Genomic DNA, 22651 nt, shown 5'->3' with positions numbered 1-22651 from the left:
GCTTTTAGTTTCCTCTTTGAATAATTTGACATTAAAGTAACTGTACATTGTATAAGTAAATTCTACAAAGTAAAAGTGCATTTTATGTACTTGCATTATTTTTATTTTCCAGAGCTGCTAATTATCCTCTTGGCCTGGGTTTTAATCATATTACTTTACATGTTACGGATGAATCCAAACCAGTACCAGTATTGTTGAGAAGCTACAGCATAACTGTGCATAGAGAAGATCGTCCAAGCATGCCTCTGTTTGACCATCACAGATTGTGTGGCTTTGTACAGGTACAGTACTAATGAAATGCTCATAATTCTGTATAAAGTGTTACATTTTCTTTTTTTTTTTCAATACTCTTTATTGCAAATTTTTCTTACATATTAATTTACATCATTTTTAATTTTGTTTTACTTTAGTATCTTAAAAATTTACATATACTTCCTTTTTCATCTTCACTCATTCTTAACTCTCATACCATTACTTCACATCCATACTATGGTCACCCTTTTTTTCCACCTATTATTCACACTATACAGTATTATCATATACTCCTATATCCATAGTAATATACAATCTACTCCACTTTGCCCATATATTTTCATATTTTTGCACATTTCCCCTTTGCTCATTATTCTCTCATGTGGTAGGACCTGATTTACTGCTCTTACCCAATGGCTAAGTGTCGGTGGTATTGGCTGGATCCATTTTTCCACTATCTGTTTTCGTGCCAAAAAAAAAACACCTCTTGCAAAAATATCTTGGTATATGTGGACCATCTCTCCTCTTGTAATAATCCCAGTAAACATACTTCAATTGTATCCGTAATGGGTCTATTTATAACTTAGTGTTACATTTTCAAGTGTTCACACACTCATTTATGCACTGATCTACATTTGAACTTAAAGAGACCCTGCCAGTAAACAAATCCATAGTGGCATAGGGGTTTGATGATGTAAACATAGCTAACACGAGGGACATAGACATCCAACAATTCCATAAGTGTCCAAGCCCGATGGAGGCTGCTGGAAATTAGGGGAGAGGTGAGTATGATACGTCATCTGTTGCAGGGACCTGCTGTTTGGATTTGTTTAGGGAACTAAGGTTTTGCTGTGTTACAGTCTGATAAAAAATACAAATTGAGTTAGCAGTCATTGCAGACTGTGATACTACAGAAAGAATTGCCTTGGATTATAGAGTTTAGATAAAAGAATAACCACTACAAATCCTTTAGATCCAGATGTTGTTTATTTTAAAGAAGAAAGGGCTTAACTTAAGAGCACTGCATATTCTCTGAAAAACGTATTACTCATCTGATGGTGCACCCACTCAAACCATGGTCTGGGATACTCTAATCCGTTGACGAATTGTCACTTCTTCCCTGCTGGATTCATTTAGGTCTTTCTTAATGATATTATGGAAAAGAAGAAAGTTAAGTCAGAACAATTTGTTCATAAGTGCGTAGAATGAACCATGATGAGGGGTGTGAACATGTGTTATCAGTCATTAGCAAGCTTAAAGCTCTCACACAGCAAGTTTATAAAGGATTGCAGAGACTAAATATCTGAAATTATAAAGGAATATCCACCTGATCTTATGACTGCCTTTTCTGATGCCAATCAGGAATCATCAGTTATGAATTCAATTTTAAAATTCAGCATACCTGAAAGTGTTTGTTAACCTAAACAAACAGAAAAAAAAGATCCTGTTCCTTTAAAGAATGTTATATAGCACAGTGCTTGTGCTTTGTCATTTGGCCCCCTGTATCACCTGACTTACCTAGCTGATCCTGCCTGGTTCTACCCTCTCCCCTGTAAACTGACCATGGTATATCATGGCTGCTAAGCCCTGACACCGTGGTCAGTTTACGTGCCTCTGTCATCCGCTCTCTCCTCTGTCTTCCTTTGTGCTCTCCTCTGTCCTCTCCCGCCTCCCCTCCCTGCCTGTCAGCTCCATATCCGTGCCTGCCCCCTCCCCTCCTGCTGCTGAAATTCTGTTCAATTTAAACCATCCTCTTTCTTATTAATGTAATCTGCTCCTGTGTTTGTGCCTTATAAAAAATGCAGCTATATGCCTGTTTTCAGAGCGCCGATTGGCGCTCAGGTGATCCGCCACCTCTCTCTTTCTCTCCTTCTCCCCTCCTGACTAACATCAGCGGGGGATCCTCGGCCCTGCCAGGCCGGGACAAGAGAGAGCCAGTGTCATGTGAGCACTGATTGTAGCTCTAAAAAAAAGGCATATAGCTGCATTATTTTATAAAGCACAGACACAGGAGCAGATTACATTAATAAACAGAAAGGATGGTGTAAAGTTTACTTCGTGGGTTAACAACCACTTAAAGCATAGGGATTGCCAGGGCTGTCTGACATAATTTTGCCATAAAAAGTAGAAACTCATAAGCACTCCACTATAAATGGGGAGGGGGGGCAATGTCTGTAGGGAAAACAAAGTCCAAATTGAACCAATCTTTAAAATTGACTGAATACATTTAGGTCAACGTTTGGCATAGGTGACCCCTCCCTCTCCTACCAGGTGGTGCGCCCATGGTTTTCTACCTTTCATGTATGTAGAAAGTCCATGTACCTCTTTGCTGTTGTTTAATTGGATTATATTGTAGCAATTTAATATTCCTCTTGTTTAGGCATCAATTGATTCCTAGCTTGAAATTAGTAATTTAAGGTTTGCTTGCGTACTTTGCATTTGTGCAAAACCAGGCTTTTTAAGTTGAATACAGGCCCTACATTATTATTCCCTAAATTTCTACAATTTAAAATTAGGCTCTTCTCATGTGTGCTAATGTTAAAGTGTATCTAAACAAAAGCATCTAAAAAAAAATCTCCTAGTAACATTCTTCTCATTCTAAGGTGACAATGCTAATTCACTATGCAGCACGGATGGAGAGGAGATCTTGGGAAGTTACAAGCTCACTTTTTTTGAGGGCAGGATAAACATGTATTTTTATGTACTTTTTTTTTGCCCATATGTAAATGTTAAATATGGAAGTGTGGCTCAGCAGTTATATAGGTACTTGAAGTATAGGGACAGCCTCTATATTGAGAAAATATATACGTAATGCACAATATACAAGTTATATACACTAACATTGATTCTGAAGTAAATCTTCAGCATTAAAGTTAGTGCATGAAAATTTAATTTTGTTTTAGCAAAGTTCTTTATTAAAAAAAAAAAAAAAAAAAAAGACATGTCCGATGGTGTAAATCCATCATCCATCATGTCATCTAGTGATGTAGATCCATGTCAATCACGAATGATGACGCCTTCCAAAGAAAAAAAAATGCTGACTTTTGCACTTGATGGACACATCTAGGATAAGGCCCCATTCACACCTGATACTATGCGTCATGTTTTTTTTTTTTGCCATCAAGTGAATGGGCTGCCCTATGCACAACAAATGCACTAAAGTAGCTCTTGCACCTTTTTCTAGCAGTGAGCCTCATGCATTCTTGTGATGCGCATTTTGACACGTTTGAGGTGCAATTAAGAAATAATGGCACGGCAAGAGCAATGCATGTTTTATCCAGTTTATTGCATGTTTCCTGAAAATGTGAGCAGAAACACAACTTTCTGCATGCTTTCCCAGAACACTAAGGTATGAATGCAGCCTGAGGAACTGGTAAAGATGAAGGAAGTCTCTTTCTGCTTTGTTTACAAATAGAACAAATGGAAATGTTGTTTAGCGCTTGAAAATTTACATTTATTTTAAATGATTAAAGAATGTTATTTATAGGAATTTTGCTTTAACCCTTATTAAAAGAGCTCCTCCCAGCTGAACAGTATTTTCTTCAATTTTGTTTATTGGTCCATGCCCTTTGTTTGGCAATGCCTTGCTAATTAGACTTGAAAATGTAGAGAATTGATTTTCGAGATTCACCTCCCAGACTTCATTGGGGTTTGCATTAAAGTCCAGCATTTGCAGATTTTTGACATGTTCTTGAACCTGCCTTCAAATCAAACCCAAGCAAATTGTCTTATCAATAGTTAAGGCCTGTGTCAGTGTCTTTATTTCTGTCTGGGTCCCACCATGGGTATTTCCATGTGAGGAAATGAGAGATATTCTGCTCAAAATAAGGGGATATTCCTTCTTTGGCAGTGGACACTAAAATGGCTGTCCCTATTGAAAAATGTATCTTTACCACTTGGTCATGTGACAACTGTAAAATTACAGATACAAATACAGACTGTGCATCCCTCCAACAGTAGCTGGAAACAGGGACACAGGCAACAATAATAACCTTACAAGGGTTTTAACATGTTCCTACTCTATCCAATACAAAAAAACGAAGTTTTGGCTTTTCATACAGTAATTCTGGAAAACATTTACACACAAGAGCCTGCATCAGAGTACAGCAGGTCATTACAATATCTTTGCAAATGTTTGTAATTGTATTCATAAAATTCTTTTCCAAGATTTCTACAATAATTCTTGATGCATTAATTTGGCTGATTACCATCCCAAAGATGCTAGCGTGGTGGTACTACACACAGTAGTAAGTGGCAACTGTGTCCTATTACTGATAGGCGGCACACATGTTGTGGGCAAGTCCAGAGACTATTAGTCAAGATGACAGAGAACAGTGTTAGTGTGTGCATGGAACAGGTCCACCACAGACTCACCACCACCAAAAAAATTTTGAACAATTGCGTCTGCAGGTAAAGTGATGGCAAGTGTTTTCTGAGACAAGTGTGGCGTTATTCATGTGGATTTTCTAACCCGTGGTGCCACTATCAACAGTGAATGTTACTGTCGTGTTCTGAGTGATGTGCATATGCTTTTGCAGAAAAAAACAGCCTAGTTTGATAACTAAAGATGTCCTGTTTCTCCAGGACAACGCACATGCTCATACGCTGCACATTACAGCAACTTGGCTGGGAGGTATTGCCATATCCCCCTTACAGCCCAGACCCCGCTGTTTGGACCCTTAAAAGCGTTCCCTGGAGGTCATCATTTTAGCACTGATGACAACGTGGAGCAGGCTGTCCTAGGATGGTTCAGGCATACTGACAAATCTTTCTATGCCGAAGCTTTCCAGGCATTAGTTAAACACTGGGATAAGTGTTTAAACGTAGAAGGGTTGTATTTTAAAAACTAAATGCAGTTTGCACTCCTTGAAATCTGTTCTTTTATTATATAAACTCAAAAGTCCCATTTTGACTTGAACGCCCCTCGTATAAAGCAGTGAATCTAACACTGATCTGACACTGCGGGTGAATCTTCCTGGTGCATGAGATTTAAATGACAGCGATTGATTCACCATCAATAAGGGTTCATTCACACTTGTGTTGAGACCTGCAGTCTCCAGGACTAGAAAACTGCAGGTCTCTGCAAGGGCACACAGAAACTAATTGTTTCTATGTATCTCGTTTGCACCTGAATACAGCCTGAATACGCATGGATTAGGGGGCTGTAGCCCCTGGGCCGCTAATGGTCCGTCACTGCAGTCCAGTATAGAAATCTGCAACATATCTGCCTCTTTTTTATTCTGCACCGCAGCTCACCCACAGCTCCGTTTCCCTCTGCGTTTCTATGCACTACATTTGAACTATGGTGCATAGAAATTAATGAAATGTCACATTTTAACAACAAAGTAAAAAAAAAGTAAACAATGTTCTGCGCTTTTTAAAGTGCAAGGCATCATTGGCCAGAACTACCTCTTCCTGCATGGTAAAATGTGGCATTTTACCATGCAAGAAGAGTAGACCGTTCCTAAATGTTCTGTAAAAGTCACATTTTTTGCTTTATAAATATGCCCCTAAGATTGACTGACTGGGTAATCTGGCAGAGAACAGCAAGTGAAAGAGTAAAAAATCTCCAGTCATATCTATCTGTTTGTCTGTCTATGAATATCTACCACAAAACAGCAGGAGAATATATGGCCCAGCACACATAATGAATAAATTAAAATCAGAATACAGTACTGTGTGCCAAATCCATGATTTCCTAATATACATTGTCTGAGACAGAAGCAAAGTGCATGACTAAAATTATCTGGTTTTACAAAGCTACTGAATTTCTGGTGCTGTATAAAAGTTTGGAATGCAATAATAAATCCAGAGAGTAACTATAGCAGCAAACAATTGACCACAAAAGAGGTGCATTTGGTGTACATGCTAATCTTCTAATAGCCTACACAAAGGAATGTATTTCACATGCAACCAATGAATGCTATAATTATAGCTCAGAAATATTTTTAATTTTGTGGTTTTTCCATATACATAAAAGCTAAATTAAGGAAACTGGAATAGATGAAGCTATGGGAACAAATATTCCTGTAAATTTACAAATTCATAAAAACCTCATGTTTGGATCATCTGACATCTTAAATGATGATTAATGTTTTGTAATTCCATTGTTATGAGCTTCAACTGAAATTGTTTCCAAACGTAGTCCATTCTATCTTGCCAGAAGACTTGTAGGTTTTATGAGATTTTTTAAGTGTTTACTTTGAATTATTTGTGCTCATTAATCAAAGACTGGCACATTAGAGACTGACTATATTGTTGTTTATACACGTTTTACAAAAATTACAGATGTATAGACACAGGTGTTTTTGTTTTACATTGTTAACCAGGAGGCATGGCTGCTGAGAAGTAGGGCACATACTTGATACAACATTTTATAGATGATCTGGTTAAACTTATGTAAGAAAACATTGGATCCAATACAGCCTACATTTTTGGGATAATGTGCTAAGTTCACATGTTTATCACAAAGAGACCTTTTGGATCGAGTGAAATATTCTACGATCCCAGATTGTTTTCAGCAATTTGGTAAGCCATCTGCATCAGAACTGGTGGACGTGTCCTTACTGCATGTCATTTTCTATTCCAAATAGGACACCAAAGAACAAAATTAGTACATGAACACTATGGGGGTTATTTACGAAAGGCAAATCCACTTTGCACTACAAGTGCAAACTACAAGTGCAAAGTGCACTTGAAATTGCGCTTGGAAGTGCAGTCGGTGTAAATCTGAGGGGTAGATTTGAAATGAGGGGAAGCTCTGCTGATTTTATTATCCAATCATGTGCAAGTTAAAATGCTGTTTTTTATTTTCTTTGCATGTCCCCCTTGGATCTACAGCGACTACACTTCCAAGTGCACTTTCAGTGCAGTTTCAAGTGCACTTTGCACTTGTGGTTTGCACTTGTAGTGCAAAGTGGATTTGCCTTTCATAAATAACCCCCATGACTTATTTCATGCATGTTAGAAAGTTGGCATCTTTTCTTGTGAAAAAAAAGAAAGTTGGCATCTTCAAGCTTTAAAGCTACGACTCTTCAAAGTCCTTGCTTGCAGTCATTCAAAGAATAAGATGCTTCTCCTTCAAGATGCTTGATGTTAGGCCAGGCATTTCCAAAGTCCGGCCCGCGTTCTGGTTTCGAACGGCCTGCCTGGTAATTTTGACATGTATATCTTTTGTGGACCCCAACTAATCCAAGATGTACATGCTGGCTGCCTTGGAGGGGACAGGGAGGGGGCGGAACGAGTGCCGTACAGAAGTATTTCCTGTTTACACGGCGGCCTCTGTAAAAGGAAGTCCCGTCTCCTGCGCTGCCATTGGACGACTGTTCTGTCCATCATAGGAGGCAAGACTTTCTATTAAAGAGGCCGCCAAGAAAACAGGAGTTTCTCCTGTATGTCTGTTGGCACTCGTCCTGTCCCCTCCCTGTCCCCTCCGAGGCTGCAGATGGTCATTAATCAGGCTGTACTGAATAATCCACTGGCAATGGTGAGTCTTCATTCATCTCAATGGGGGTGCTGCATTCAGGACAATGGGGGTGCTGCATTTATGACAATGGGGGTGCTGCATTCAGGACAATATGGGTGCTGCATTCATGACAATGGGGGTGCTGCATTCAGGACAAAGGGGGTGCTGCATTCAGGACAATGGGAGTGCTGCATTTATGGCAATAGGGGTGCTGCATTCAGGACAATATGGGTGCTGCATTCATGTCAATGGGGGTACTGCATTCAGGACAAAGGGGGTGCTGCATTCATGACAATGGGGTGCTGCATTCAGGATAACAGGGGTGCTCTGCATTCAGGACAACGGGGGTGCTGCATTCATGGCAACGGGGGGGGGAAATATTCATAAAAAACTGGGGTGCTGCATTCATGACATCGGGGGTGCTGCATTCATGTCAACGGGGTTTGCTGCATTCATGGCATCGTGGGTGCTGCATTCATGTCAATGGGGTTTGCTGCATTCATGGCATCGTGGGTGCTGCATTCATGGCAATGGTGGGGCTGCATTCATGGCACTTGTGAGACTGCATTCATGGCAATGGTGAGGCTGCAGATGGGCACTGATTAGGCTGCATTGATGGGCACTGACCCTTATTTTGCTTCACAGTTCTTTATTTAAAATTTAAGATTTTTTCCAGAAACTTCCCTCTTAAAGTGAAGGTTCATGTTATATGCCGATAGATACGGTATATCCAAATAACAAGCCCATGCTCATCTCTTCACCACACACAGCCACAAAGGCATGAGAATTCTTGTTGGGCAGTGTATTAGTGCTCGGACGAACACAGACTGAATTTTAATGGTTCAAAGAATGTCAGGCAAAATGGTCGGCCCTCACGCATGTTCACTTAATCAAATCTGGCCCTCTTTGAAAAAAGTTTGGACACCCCTGTGTTAGGCAATAATTAGAGGCATTTTATATTAGCGGCACTCTAGGTTGTAATGTATTGCTTTCTTGTTTTTAGAGAATCCATGTAAGTATGGCTATTAAAAAGTCGGGTGAGGGTAAACTGGGGGGCTTTAGGTACAAAAGTGAGTGAATTAGTTATTATGAATAAGGGCCTAGGGCACATGATAAGTTGTCCATCCCTGGCTGCTGTCTCCACTCAGTTGTTGGTGGCTTATTGTTAATTACTGTGGTTCAAAGCAGTAGTTTCATCCTTGCATACCTGTACAACTGCACAGGTAAGCAACAGTTCTACTAGCCTGGGCAGACTAAAGAGATGTAGCCCCATACATCCCCTAAGACTAACATAACGGGTAGTTTTGCAGTTAGCCAGAGCTTATAGACAAAAAGAAAAAAAAAAAAATCCCTCCACATGATAGTCTCTCCATGGCAGTTTTTATCATGCACTTTCCACATGGCAGACTTTCAATTTATGTTTTTCAACATGTTATGCCTCCAATAGAAGTCATTCTCCCCCAGTGAAGTCTCTTTCGCCAAGGCAGCGTCTCAGAACAGTGAAGAGCAGCTCTGACATATAATGGTTACCATGGCAAGTGGCTAGAATTCTTCCTTGGCAGCTCTGGGTCCTGGGTTTGAATTTCACTGTGAACACAAACTGCCTAGCCACAATTCAAAACATAAGGTTGAATAATTGTCCTTCTCCAAAATTACCTGTAGTGGTCATATGAATATACTAGGCACGTTAGATTGTGAGCTCTTTTGGGAGACGGGGCTTTTGAGTTACACTATGTATTATGAAAAGTGCTATGCAATGTGTTGTCGCTATATACATAATTGAAAAAAATCTGTAGTCATACAGGGGTTGATTTACTAAAACTGGAGAGTGCAAAATCTGGTATAGCTGTGCATGGTAGCCAATCAGCTTCTAACTTAACTTTTACCAAAAAAAAAACCCCAAAAAACTGGAGGCTCATTGGTTTTTATGCAGAGCTACTTTTGATTATGCACTCTCCAGTTTTAGAAAATCAAACGCAGAGTATAATTTCCCACTAGGATACAACTTATTTGAGCCTATTCATATGGGGATTCATTTTTGTTTGTGCCTGGATATTATGCGCTATTTATTAAAATATTTAGAAAAGTAATATAACAATAAAAGCTGGTTATATGTAGATAAGTGCTTAGTGCGGCACATTGGTCCATTTTACATTGCATTGTTTCAGTCTGACACCTGTTGCTCTAATAAATAAGTGGGAGGAGACCCTTTTGACACTTAGATGGGCTCAACTGGTATCATACTTATAGAGGAAAAGGTCAGTGACAGCAGTGTGGCCTTTCTCACAGTAGGCTTTAGTTAGATTTCTAATCCAAATACTTTTTCTAACTTTCTTTTATGTTTAATCCCATTAGGATCTTCAAGTTTCAGTGCAAGTTGATACTGTGTTGAAGGTTACAATACAAAGGCAGATCTAGGGATGTTGACTCCAGCCTCCTAACAATTCTCATGCATTTCAATAATCCTGGATTAAGTTCAAGGCTATTCATACAAGAAGTGTGTGGCTCCTAATAATGTCAGCATAAAGGGTACCAAAAACTGCCCTTACTTCACACATCCCATTGGATGCATGTACTGATGAGTACACTGCAGACTTGATTGCAGCACCTAAAACATACTATTTCCAAAGGAAAGAAACATTTTAAAATGACTTGCCTCACAATACATTTTATTAATAGCACATTTTTTTGTTTTATTATTCAATTATTTTTGTTTTAGTAATATGCAAGGCCTTTTATCTTTTTTTAGTGAAGATCAGTTGAAACACTGCAGTGAGAGTTTTATGTAATAAAGTTTCCTGTATAGTGGAAATCAATGCTAAAACTAAAACCAACATTCTAACACTAACCTATCTAGCCCTGTACAGAAAAAAACAGTATACATACCTTTTCTGCAGGCATTCCGACCTGATCTCCAGCGGTGGAAGCTCTGCATCACTTATAGGCTTACAATGGGACTTCCGTTGTCGGCTGCCTCCTCTGCACTCTCCCACACAGCGAAGCTGCAGCTGACAGCTCATCAGGTCGGATCGCCTGCAGAAAAGGTATGTATACTGATTTTTTTCTTTACAGGGCTAGATAGATTAATGTTAGAATGTTGGTGTCTATAGATGCAGGGATTTTTGTTTTAGCATGGACTTTAACCACTTCAATACAGGGCACTTATACACCTTCCTGCCCAGACCAATTTTCAGCTTTCAGCGCTGTTGCAGTTTGAATGACAATTGCACGGTCATCCATCACTGTACCCAAACTAAATTTTTATCATTTTGTTCCCACAAATAGAGCTTTCTTTTGGGGGTATTTGATCACCTCTGCGGTTTTTATTTTTCGCTAAACAAATAAAAAAAGCCCGAAAATTAAAAAAAAAAAATAAAAGTTTTGCTTTTGTTTCTGTTAAAAAATGTTGTAAATAAGTAAGTTTTCTCTTTCACTGATGGGCACTGATAAGGCGGCACTGACAGGCACTGATAAGGCGGCACAGATGAGGTGGCACCAATGAGCGGGCACTGACGGCACTGAAGATGGGCACTGATATGCGGCACTGATGGACACTGGTAGTCAGCACTGATGGGTGGCACTGATATGCAGCACTGATGGGCATTGATAGGCGACACTGATGGGCACTCATGGATGGCACTGGTGGGCACTGATGGGCACTGATAGGCGATACTGATGGGCACCGAAAGGCTGAAAAGATGGGTTCTTATGGGTGGCACTACTGGGCACTGATAGGCGGCACTGCTGGGCACTGATAGGCGGCACTGCTGGGCACTGATGGGCACTGATAGGCGGCACTGATGGGCACTGATACGCGGCACTGATGGGCACTGATACGCGGCACTGATACGCGGCACTGGTAGGCATCCATGGTGGCACTGGCAGTGGTAGGCATTGTGAGTGGGCACTGATTGGCAGCTGCCTCGGCATTGATTTGCAGCTGCATGGGCACATATTAGTATTTCCCTGGGGGTCTAGGGGGCATACCTGGTGGTCCAGTGTGGATGGCTTACCTGATGGTCCTGGGCGGCTTCCCTGGTGGTCCTGGGTAGGATCCGAGGGGGGGCTGTGCTGATAAACAATCAGCACAGACCCCCCCTGTCAGGAGAGCAGCCGATCGGCTCTCCTCTACTCGCGTCTGTCAGACGCGAGTGAGGAAAAATCTATCACCGGCTCTTCCTATTTACATCGTGATCAGCCATGATTGGACACGGCTGATCACGTAGTAAAGAGTCTTCGTCAGAGACTCTGTACCTAGATCTGTGTTGCGGGGTGTCAGACTGACACCCCGCAACAATGATCGCTGCGATGGGCGCCCCCGGGGGTGCGCAGCGGCTCAATATCCTGCGGATGTCATATGACACCCAGTCAGGATATTGAAACCACTTTGCCACCGCCATTCTGCTATATGGCAGGCGGAAAGTGGTTAAGACTCATGCTTTAACATGTCCAAAATGCAAAATGTGCTAATATCAGTGGTACATTCCTATAAAGGAAGTCCTCGAGTTACAAACATCTGACTTACAAATGATACTTACAAACGGAGGGAGACAACAGGAAGTGAGAGGAAATCTACCCCTAGGAAGGGAAATTCACTCCTGTAGGAGTTATAATGGGAAAAAGGTGACTCCCCTGAAGCTTTATCACCAATCCTTGTTTCCACGACAACCCAAATTGTTCAAAAAATTTCCAAAATCCAATTATCACAGGGACAGAAAGTGAGGTGAAATCTTCTGAACGGGGCGCAGACAGCAAATCAAATGTTACAGGGGTGTTAACCCTTCCCTATGCTTTCTAAAAAAAAAATTAAATATTTTTTTGGGCTGGAGTTGCATTTAAAAAATGTATCTGTTCTAACTTACATACAAATTCAAATTAAGAACAAACCTACAGAACCTACCTTGTTTGTAACCTGGGGACTGCCTGTACTTTTCCCAATAATTTTTATTCCCACTTTGTAAAAAGCCATAAAGAAAGACACTACATCTTTCCCCCCCATACGTCAGTTTCATTTATAGTTGGTTTCCTGACTATGCAGGTGTACTTTAGCACTGCAATGTAAAGAGAAATATGATACACTTTGTGTTATAGAGATGCAAGCTGGAGGGTCAAGAGCACTCCTCTGGGTGCTGGAGTGCATCCTCCCTGACCTGATTGGACTGGACCTCTCTTCAATCTGGGCATTGCATGTTAGAGCTGAATAGAAGCCATGTGACTGGATGTCAGTGGCAACTAAGGGCAACAACTTCACTTTTAACTTATTATCTTTTCTTCTGTTTTCATGAATAAACCTCATTGTGTCTAACTTGTAGGGATAATAATTGTACAATATTTATTTCATGACAGATGGCATGGTGATACATAATACTTAAAGTGGATTTCCAGCCACCTGTGAAAAAAATAAAAGTCAGCCGCTACAAAAAGTGTAGCTGCTGACTTTATAAAAACAACCACTCACCTGTCTCACCCACTCTGCTCATTCCTCGGTGCTGGCATCTTCACTATGGGCACCGGGCTGTGACAGCTTGCAGCTTCACAGCGAGCAGCGCTGTGCATCGTGAATGGTGGATGCAGTCTTTTGGGACCTGTCAGTGTCCCAGAAGACTGCAGGGGGGAGGGAGGAGAACTTCCGTTTCCGAGTGGTCGGAATGGAAGTGGGAACAAGTTCCTGTCAAAATCAGGTAACCACCCGCGTCCCCCGCTCCTCAAGAGTGCCAATCCTTCAAGAGGAGAGGGGGAAGAGTCTCTGCTCTGCTTTAATTTATAGCTTGTATCCTTTCATTGTTTGTTGAATATTGGTTTATTCCATATCCCATGTTTATGTTCGAAACAACTTCCTCATCTGTTTTACAAATATGGTTGGTGCTCCCTACAATGTACAGAAGAGTAGAGTTTAAAGTTAACATAAATCAGCTGAGTGCATGCATAATATATGGATATTTCACCTTAACACACAATGACATCACAATTATTTTAGTATCTAAGAACTTACAGTAAAGATGATGCAATGATTACTAATGCAAAGTAAAGTACTTCTCATTATAAACAGCTCCTGTTTTTTGACTGGAGGATGTGAATCATTTGTTGAATATATGAGGGTCATAGAACAGTTTTACAAATCGCACTTCTGAATCACTTTGAGACCAGAACTGTGCTCTGACTTTCTCAGGCTTGCTGACACTGTAATTGCAGCAGTCATACAAGTGCAGCGGCTTTACTACCAATTGATATGGATGACCACAGCTATAACAATAGAAACAACTTTTTTTTTTTTGAGTACCTACTATTTGCTAAATGCTCATGACTTTCAATAAAGTGGCATATGCAGCGTCAGACAAATTTTACATTTTTTGTACCATAATAGCCAGTTGCTTCGTATATAAATCAGTGGGCTAAATTAGAAAAATACCTGGGTTCAAGTGGGCAATCTACTTCAATATGTTTGAATTCCTTATATGATTTTACAGGATGTATAGTAAAAAAAAGTCCAGTGGTATTGTTACATATTCATTGCTTGATATCTTGTTTTTGTTTTGCCTCTTTTCTTCTATAAAGTGTAACCATACCAAATATTGTAGGTTGCCCTGCCAGTCTTATAGTCACCTGTACCTGATCCAGTGATCACATAGGAGGCTGCACAGCCAATTGTCAAAATCTTCTCAGCTGAGTCTGCACATACTGCATTGTATGCTGTGCACTCTCTAGTTCTATAAAAAATTTGTACAAACTGTCCCTCGGAGTAAACGAAGCAAGCTCTGGCCTGGCTTAGGAGATTTTGACAAGCAAAATTGGGGACAGGTGAGTGTGTTTGTATAAATACCATTACCAAATTCCCAATTCCAAAAGTATTGGGAAGCCTGCCTTTGCATGCACATGAACTTTAATGGCATCCCATTCTTAGTTCCGTAGGGTTCAATACTGAGATGGCCCACTCTTTGCAGCTATAACAGCTTCAACTCTTCTGGGAAGGCTGTCCACAAGGTTTATGAGTGTATCTATGGGAATGTTTGACCATTCTTCCAGAAACGCATTTGTGAGGTCAGGCACTGATGTTGGACAAGAAGGCCTGGCTCACAGTCTCCGCTCTAATTCATCCCAAAGGTGTTCTATCGGGTTGAGGTCAGGACTCTGTGCAGGCCAACTAAGCTCATCCACCCCAAATTCACTCATCCATGTCTTTATGGACCTTGCTTTGTGCACTTGCGCCATCATGTTGGGACAGGAAGGGGTCCAAACTGTTCCCACAAAGTTGGGAGCATGAAATTGTCCAAAATATCTTGGTATGCTGACGCCTTAGGAGTTCCCTTCACTGAAACGAAGGGGCCAAGACCAATCCCAGAAAAACAACCCCACACCATAGTTCCCCCTCCACCAAATTATCTGGACCAGTGCACAAAGCAAGGTGCATAAAGACATTGATGAGCGAGTTTGGAGTGGAGAAACTTGATTGGCCTGCACAGAGTGCTGACCTCAACCCGACAGAACACCTTTTGGATGAATTATAGAGGAGACTGCGAGCCAGGCCTTCTTGTCCACATCAGTGCCTGACCTCACAAATGCACTTCTGGAAGAATGGTCAAATATTCCCATAGACACACTCCTAAACCTTGTGGACAGCCTTCCCAGAAGAAGCTAATACAATTGTTGAGTTTTCAGTTCGGTAAACCAGAAGTTACAAAGATATGGAATTTCCATCAATAGCAAATATTTTTCTGTGCTTGCAAAAAAAATTAACTTAGCACAAAAAGTGAAACCACATTTAAAGACAGGTATGCTGCAATATATTACTTTTTTGTTCTTGTGTTGGATATACTTTTAACTCTTTAGGGAAGATTTATGCAACTTAGGGAGAATATTGTTTTAACATGGTTCTCTTATATGCCAATATGCTGTCTATTACATTTTCTTTGCTATTGTTTATAAATATAATGTATTTAAACTAGAGTCACGCTAACACAATCCTGATAATCAATGATAAAATTCATATATTAAAAATGTCATATAATAAAAAATTCCATATAATAAAGTCCACATGTGTAGAAATATATTGATAATTGATTGAATATCAAAGACATCCACCATCATAACTGGAAGAAATCCTCCTGTGATATCACCACCACCAAGTGCCAAAATGCTTGCTTACCAGCTGTTGTTGACCCCGTTGTTGCCTTATGAGTTTATGTGAAATCTTGATTAATAGCTGTAAAATATTGTAATTAGGAATATATATCATTTAGCTTGTATCTATGCAGGCCGGAAGATAGTATCTTCACACATATCTGTGAAAGACCAGACAAGACAGGGCCCAGGCTTTTGTGTACAAACAATGGGATTCAAACCTCTTTGTTTTACACAAACTCACTTCAAAGGACCCCATGCTGGGATATGCAATGAAGGGAGGCCAATACTTAATTTCCCGGGAAAATTCAAGTCAGTCTCTGGCTCACAAGGATTTGCATTAAAGGGGGCTGACTTAGACAAAGTATAGGGAAGCTAACCAATCAGAAGTCACGCTATGCCAACCAATGAGGCATCAGCCTGTATTGATATACACAGACTAGATGGGAGGAAACTCTCTCTTTATGGTAGAGCAGCCATCAGAATGGAACCTTGGTGAGAAACGGGTAATTATGGGAAAGGTCTGCCCTTTTACTTGTAACTAAATATGTTTGTAGATTAATGTTTTAAGGAATATACTTTGTATTCCTTCATGTAATTCTTTTATTTTAACTTAATATTTCCTCCCTTGTTGTAGACAATAGATAGATGGTTGTGTATTACATAGATATTATCAACTATGGTCCAATAAATGTTATTGTGTTAAAGCTTTCACTCTTGGTCAAAAGAACGCTCATTTAACCCACATCATATCTTTGAGATATTAAATCTTAAATATAATAAACGGGTAACACCGTGTTTTTGGGGGTCAAACACACATTGGCTTAATACCCAGCCTGAGCCTTTACATGCCTGTGAGCTCTCTTTGGTGCCTACATTGATCCTCCCGTAGCCATGTTAATAAGCATGCAAAAACAAAAAGAGCTCCACATAGCGTAAAACCATAATGTACTTTATTACAAGCTACTATAGATCACACTTACATCAAGTAAAGTCAAAAATGCCTTTAAAATAGGCTCCTGAGAACTCATAGGTGTGTAAAAGCCCAAGCTGGGTATTAAGTCAAAGTGTGTTTGACCTCTTATAACACCGGGTCAACAACAGCTGGTAAGCAAGCATTTTGGCACTTGGTGGTGGTGATATCACAGGAGGATTTCTTCCAGTTATGGTGGTGGGTGTCGTTGATATTTAATCGATTATCAATTCATTTCTACACGTGTGGACTCTTTTTTTATTGTATGGAATTTTTTATTGTATGAAATTTTTAATATATGAATTCTATCATTGATTATCAGGATTGTGTTAGGGCGACTCTAGTGTAAATATATTTGTTACTGTACACATCTTGCAGAAGAGTTGCGGTTTGAATGCATTATTATCATTTTTGATATTTATTCACATTAGCGCAGTTTTTTTCCTCTTTTTTAGTTGAAAATATAATGGCCATCTATGGCTCAAAATGAGCTTCATAGAGAAATATTTGAAGTTTCTGGACCTGAAACTGATTTTTTTTTCTTTGATTTAATGATTTCCAATTTCATGACCTGTGAGATAATCCCTCTATCACTCTTATTAGTGGATTTAAGCAAGCAGACATCCAGACATCAAACACACTGCAATAGGTCACAAGGTTTATTGAGAATATAGATAATCATCTGAATTACATTTCTGGGTGTGATGGTCAGACAGCTTCAGTAACAAACACTCTCTAGGCTTTCACCATGAATTAGTAACGGTTAAGCAACTCCTGAGTTTTACCTCTTCAAAATACAATTGTATGAGCACCAGAAGTGAAAACATGAATAACAATAGCAATAGCACATGAATAACAATAGCACTTGGCCTGTCTGCACATACTCCATGCACCTCTCAATACATATTTTCTTATGGTTAGATGTGTTCATTGAAATATTACAGCATGAATGCATTTTGTATTTTGTAACCTGTAGCTGCCTTTTTGCAAAGCTGCAAAAGGGACTGCATCTCAACATGTTCCTAAAATGCCCCTAAGAATTTCCCTGACCTCCAAAGGTTTATGATATTGTTTTCATTTTATCTTTAGCTTATAAATTTACCCTCCTTTTCTCAGATTTGTAAGCCCACAGCTGTAACATCTTGCAGGTATGGTGTCATGGGATGGTTTAGAATAGTGCTTCTTGAGGTTGTTGCCTTGTTGCCTTGTTGACTAGTCAGAGTGTTTTTTGTAAAAAAAAAAATATATTTCATTTTCCAAAAAAAAATTGGGACAAAAAATTACAACTTCAAAAAACTCTCTATGCCTCTTACTAAATACCTCACACTGTGTACTTTCCAAAAAGGGGTCATTTGGGGGGTTGTACTGTGCTGACAATGTAAAGGCCTCAAGAATTAGATATATAGGCTTTCAGTTTATCAGGATTGATCAATTTTCAAATATATATACTATAGTTTGTAAATGCTCTAACTTTCAAACAAACTAATTAATATACACTTATTTGTGGTTTTTTTTTTTGTTTTTCTTTTTTTGTTTTTTACCAAAGACATGTAACAGTATACATTTTGGCCTAAATTTAACCACTTCAATACAGGGCACTTTCCCTCCTTCCTGCCCAAGCCAATTTTCAGCTTTCAGCGCTGTCGCTGTTTAAATGACAATTGTGCAATCATGCTGCGCTGTATCCAAACACAATTTTTATCATTTTCTTCCCACAAATAGAGATTTCTTTTGGTGGTATTTGATCACCTATGCAGGTTTTTTTTTTTGCTAAACAAATAAAAAAAGACCGAAAATTTTGAAAAAAAAAAAGTTTTTCTTTGTTTCTGTTATAAAATTTTGTAAATAAGTACGTTTTCTTCACTGATGGGCACTGATGAGGCTGCACTGCCGGGCACTGATAAGGTGGCACTGATGAGCACAGATGAGGTGGCACCAATGAGGTGGCACTGATGAGGTGACACTGATGGGCACTGATAGGTGGCACTGATATGCAGCACTGATGGGCACTCATAGGCAGCACAGATGGGCATGGATGGGCACTCATAGGCGGCATAGATGGGCACTAAAAGGCGGCACTGATGGGTACTTATGGGTGGCACTGATGAGCACTGATAGGCAGCACTGATGGGCATGGATGGGCACTGATAGGTGGGGCTGATAGACACTGATGAGTGGCACTGATTGACACTGATAGATGACACTGATTGGTATCACTGATTAGGAGGCACTGTCAGGTATTGTTGGTGGGCACTGATTGGCATCATGTGTGGGCACACATTGGCATCATGTGTGGGCACACATTGCCACCCATAGCCACCAGGGATGCCATACCTGGTGGTCATCAGTGGTGGCCATCCTTGATGGTCCTGGTGGCATCCCTGGTGGTCCTGGGTGGTCATCCGAGGGGGGCTGCACTGATAAACAATCATCACAGACCCCCCCTGTCAGGAGAGCCACCGATTGGCTCTCCTCTACTCGCGTCTGTCAGACGCGGGTGAGGAAAAGCCAATAAACAGCTCTTCCTGTTTACATCATGATCAGCCGTGATTGCACACAGCTGATCACGTGGTAAAGAGTCCCTGTCAGAGACTCTTTACCTAGATCGGAGTTGCAGTGTGTCAGACTGACACACCGCAACAACGATCGCCGCAATCGTTGTTGCGGCTTGTTATACTATTATGCTGACCATGTCATATGACGTCCGGTCAGGATATCGCAACCACTTTGCCAACGTCATTTTGCTATATGGCGGTGATTAAAAATACATTTGATTTTATTGGATATATTTTATAACCGAAAGTCGAAAATATTGTTTTTTCTTCAAACTTTTTCATAGCAAAAAAAAAAAAAAACCTAGTGGTGACCAAATATCACCAAAAGAAAGTTCTATTTGTGTGAAAAAATATATAAATTGAATTTGCAAACAGTGTTGCACGACTGCGCGATAGCCAGTTAAAGTAGTACAGTGTTGAATAGCAAAAAATGGCCTGGTCCTGAAGGGGGTAAAACCTTCTGGAGGTCAAATGATTAAAACTTTTTACCTGTCAACTCAAGACACTCCTTGATTAAAACAAAGGCATGTAAAAAATAATGAAAATGGTTTGAAGTTAGATGCTTTGTAAATTATCATACCATTAAAGCTTTACACAGGAGGTGCTTGCCTACAGATGTTCAGCAGGAAATTTCCGAACATATGTACAACTCTGTGGTTAGCAAGGTGTGCTATATAGCCTAAAATTACAGAACATTGTTCTTGAAAGGCCCTGAAAGATGTTTTATAGTAGGTCAGAGGAGGACAATCTCAACCCTTGTTTTTTTGCAAAAAATATTTTCAAACTTAAGTAGGTATACATGTGAACTTATAATTTACATCTTCTAGCTAGTAGGTATAGTGAACTTTGGTTAAAGTAGTTGTAAAGGCAGAAGGTTTTTTTACCTTACTGCATTCTATGCAATAAGGTTAAAAAACCTTCTACATGCAGCTCACCATCCCACAGACCCCCAATAAACACATCCCTGAGCCAGATCCCAATCCAGCGATGTTCATGAGAGCTGTTGCTCTTTCTGCTCTTTCACTCCTCATTGGCTCAGATAAAGCAGCAAGAGCCAATGGTCACACAGGGCTCTGGAGCAAGCATGCATGAGTGCCCCCATAGCAGTCTGCTGAGCCTTAACTCGCTAAGGGGTTGATTTACTAAAACTGGGGAGTGCAAAATCTGGTGCAGCTGTGCATGGTAGCCAATCAGTTTCTAACTTCAGCCTGTTCAATTAAGCTTTGGCAAACAAAAAAACCTGGAAGTTGATTGGCTACCATGCAAAGCTGCACCAGATTTTGCACTCTCCAGTTTTAGTAAATCCACCCCAGTGTCTCATCGTTGGCCACTTGAAAGAGCAACATCCCCTATAAAAAATCCCTAGATAGCTAAACAAATTAGCCAAAACCAATTCTCCATTTAACCAAACACTATTGAATAGTTACCAGATAAAAGATGCAACACTCTCAACAGAAGCAATCCAATCCTAGTGTGCAGTCTGCAGCACAGGTGCCAAAGCTCAGTGTGTCTTCTCACACTAAATACAATATATAAGAGAGAAGATCCGGCAACTCCAAAGTCCTTTATGCAAAAATGTATTGGTTACATGTGAGCATTAAAAAGCAAACAGCTGACGCACTTCGACATGAGCCTTAGGCATAGCTATGCCTAAGGCTCACGCCAAAATGCGTCAGTTGTTTTCTTTTTAATGCTCACATGTAGCCAATACATTTTTGCATCAAGGACTTTGGAGTTGCCAGTTCTTCTCTCTTATATATTCTATTCAATAATTGTTTTTTTTTTTTTAACAAAGAAATTGTAAACTGTAAACTCGCAACCCTCAGGACATGATTATATTGTCATATAGTAAAGACTTTTTCTGTCATGGTGTAATTATTGCTTGCAAACTACTCTAGTGTGTTGAATTTGGTGTGATTTTACAGACTAATTAAATGCTTAACCTAACTCATAACGATCTAAATGATTAGTAAGTGGAACACATTAAAGTGATTATGCTGGATGTCCAGAGAACTGTGAGAAAATGTGGGAGCAACCATTTACCTTAGTTTTTAAATCAGATTCAGCACAGCAAGGATAGAGAATGGAGGTTGTCATGACTTAGCAATGATCAAGAGACATAAAATAGTCTAAGAAATGAATAAGAAGAAAAAAAGCAGCTAAACACTTACAGTATACTAAACAGGTGACACGTCACTTTGCAAGGATAGCTTTATGTCTACCAATAAACAATGGGATTGGTTTACTAGAAGCAAATAAGTTGTTTACGTTGCAAAGGAATTTTCCCTTGCCAGCTTGCCTTAGCTTAGTGCATGAGGTGAAGATCTGTTGATTTCCATCATCAGGTACAAGCAAAAAAATACTTTTTTTTCCTTGCACGTGAATGGGTATTTTTTGCAAAGCAAATTGTCACCACATTCATTAAGTTAAAAAATAACTCCACTTTTGTTGGAAAAAAAAACATTCCCCTCTGGGTGATCTGTGTACATTACAAGGATTTTAACCTCCCTGGCGGTTTTCCCGAGTGTGGCTTGGGGTTAAATTTCAGCATCATTAGCGGTAATCCCGAGCAACACTCGGGATTACATCTCAGGATCCTGGTGTGGTATACTTACCTTGTCACCAGGATCCTGCGATGTCGTCCCGCTGTGTCCGCAGGCTCTGTCCTCCACCCAGATGTCCTATGTGCTGGGCTCTGTTCCCTGTGAGTGTCACGACGCATGGGGGCGGAGCCTGGAGGCAAATTCAAAAAAGTGAAAATTCATAACACATACAGTACACTGTAATCTTACAGATTACATTACTGTATGAAATTACTTCACATCCCTTTTTTCCCCAGTGCTTTGTCCAGTGCCCTGCATGCAGTTTTATATTATATATACTGTTCTTTCTGCCTGGAAACTGGAGATTGTCCATAGCAACCAAAAAGTGTCCCTTTACATCAAAAGTGGTTTTAGACCAGCTAGAAAACAGTGATAGTAAATTGGAACACTTGCAGAATTGAGCGATAGTGAATCGTGGGGAAATGTATTTTATTATTATATTATTATTTTTTATATTTATTTATAATTATTTATTATATTATTATTTATGATTTTGTGTTTCAAACTTCATCATACATCATACTCAGGATATCTACTAGACTCTTGGTGGCCAGATTTAAGTGTGTTATTGCTAAGAATTACAGGCCTGCAATATAAAACGCCAAAATTATGCAAAATAATTGTTCCGCTTTGAGACGCAAAAAATCTGAAATAACCATACCACCAGTGAGGTTAACGAACTTTG

General features: G+C 39.9%; 1 protein-coding gene across 2 annotated transcripts in view; it reads left to right on the top strand.

Annotated features, from left to right (window-relative positions):
• The window catches only part of CPED1 (cadherin like and PC-esterase domain containing 1), a 387681-nt gene that overhangs the window by 223278 nt on the left and 141752 nt on the right, over positions 1-22651 (top strand). For both annotated transcript variants that reach the window (XM_073619808.1, XM_073619809.1), the window contains exon 15: positions 113-281. In XM_073619808.1, the coding sequence (XP_073475909.1) occupies positions 113-281 (169 nt within the window). The remainder of the gene's footprint in view (positions 1-112; positions 282-22651) is intronic.

This window comes from Aquarana catesbeiana, linkage group LG03, assembly GCF_042186555.1.
Source record: "Aquarana catesbeiana isolate 2022-GZ linkage group LG03, ASM4218655v1, whole genome shotgun sequence".
Classification (NCBI taxonomy): Eukaryota; Metazoa; Chordata; class Amphibia; order Anura; family Ranidae; genus Aquarana; species Aquarana catesbeiana.
Note: the sequence above shows the minus strand (reverse complement) of the source record. Positions and strands in the feature narration are given on the sequence as shown.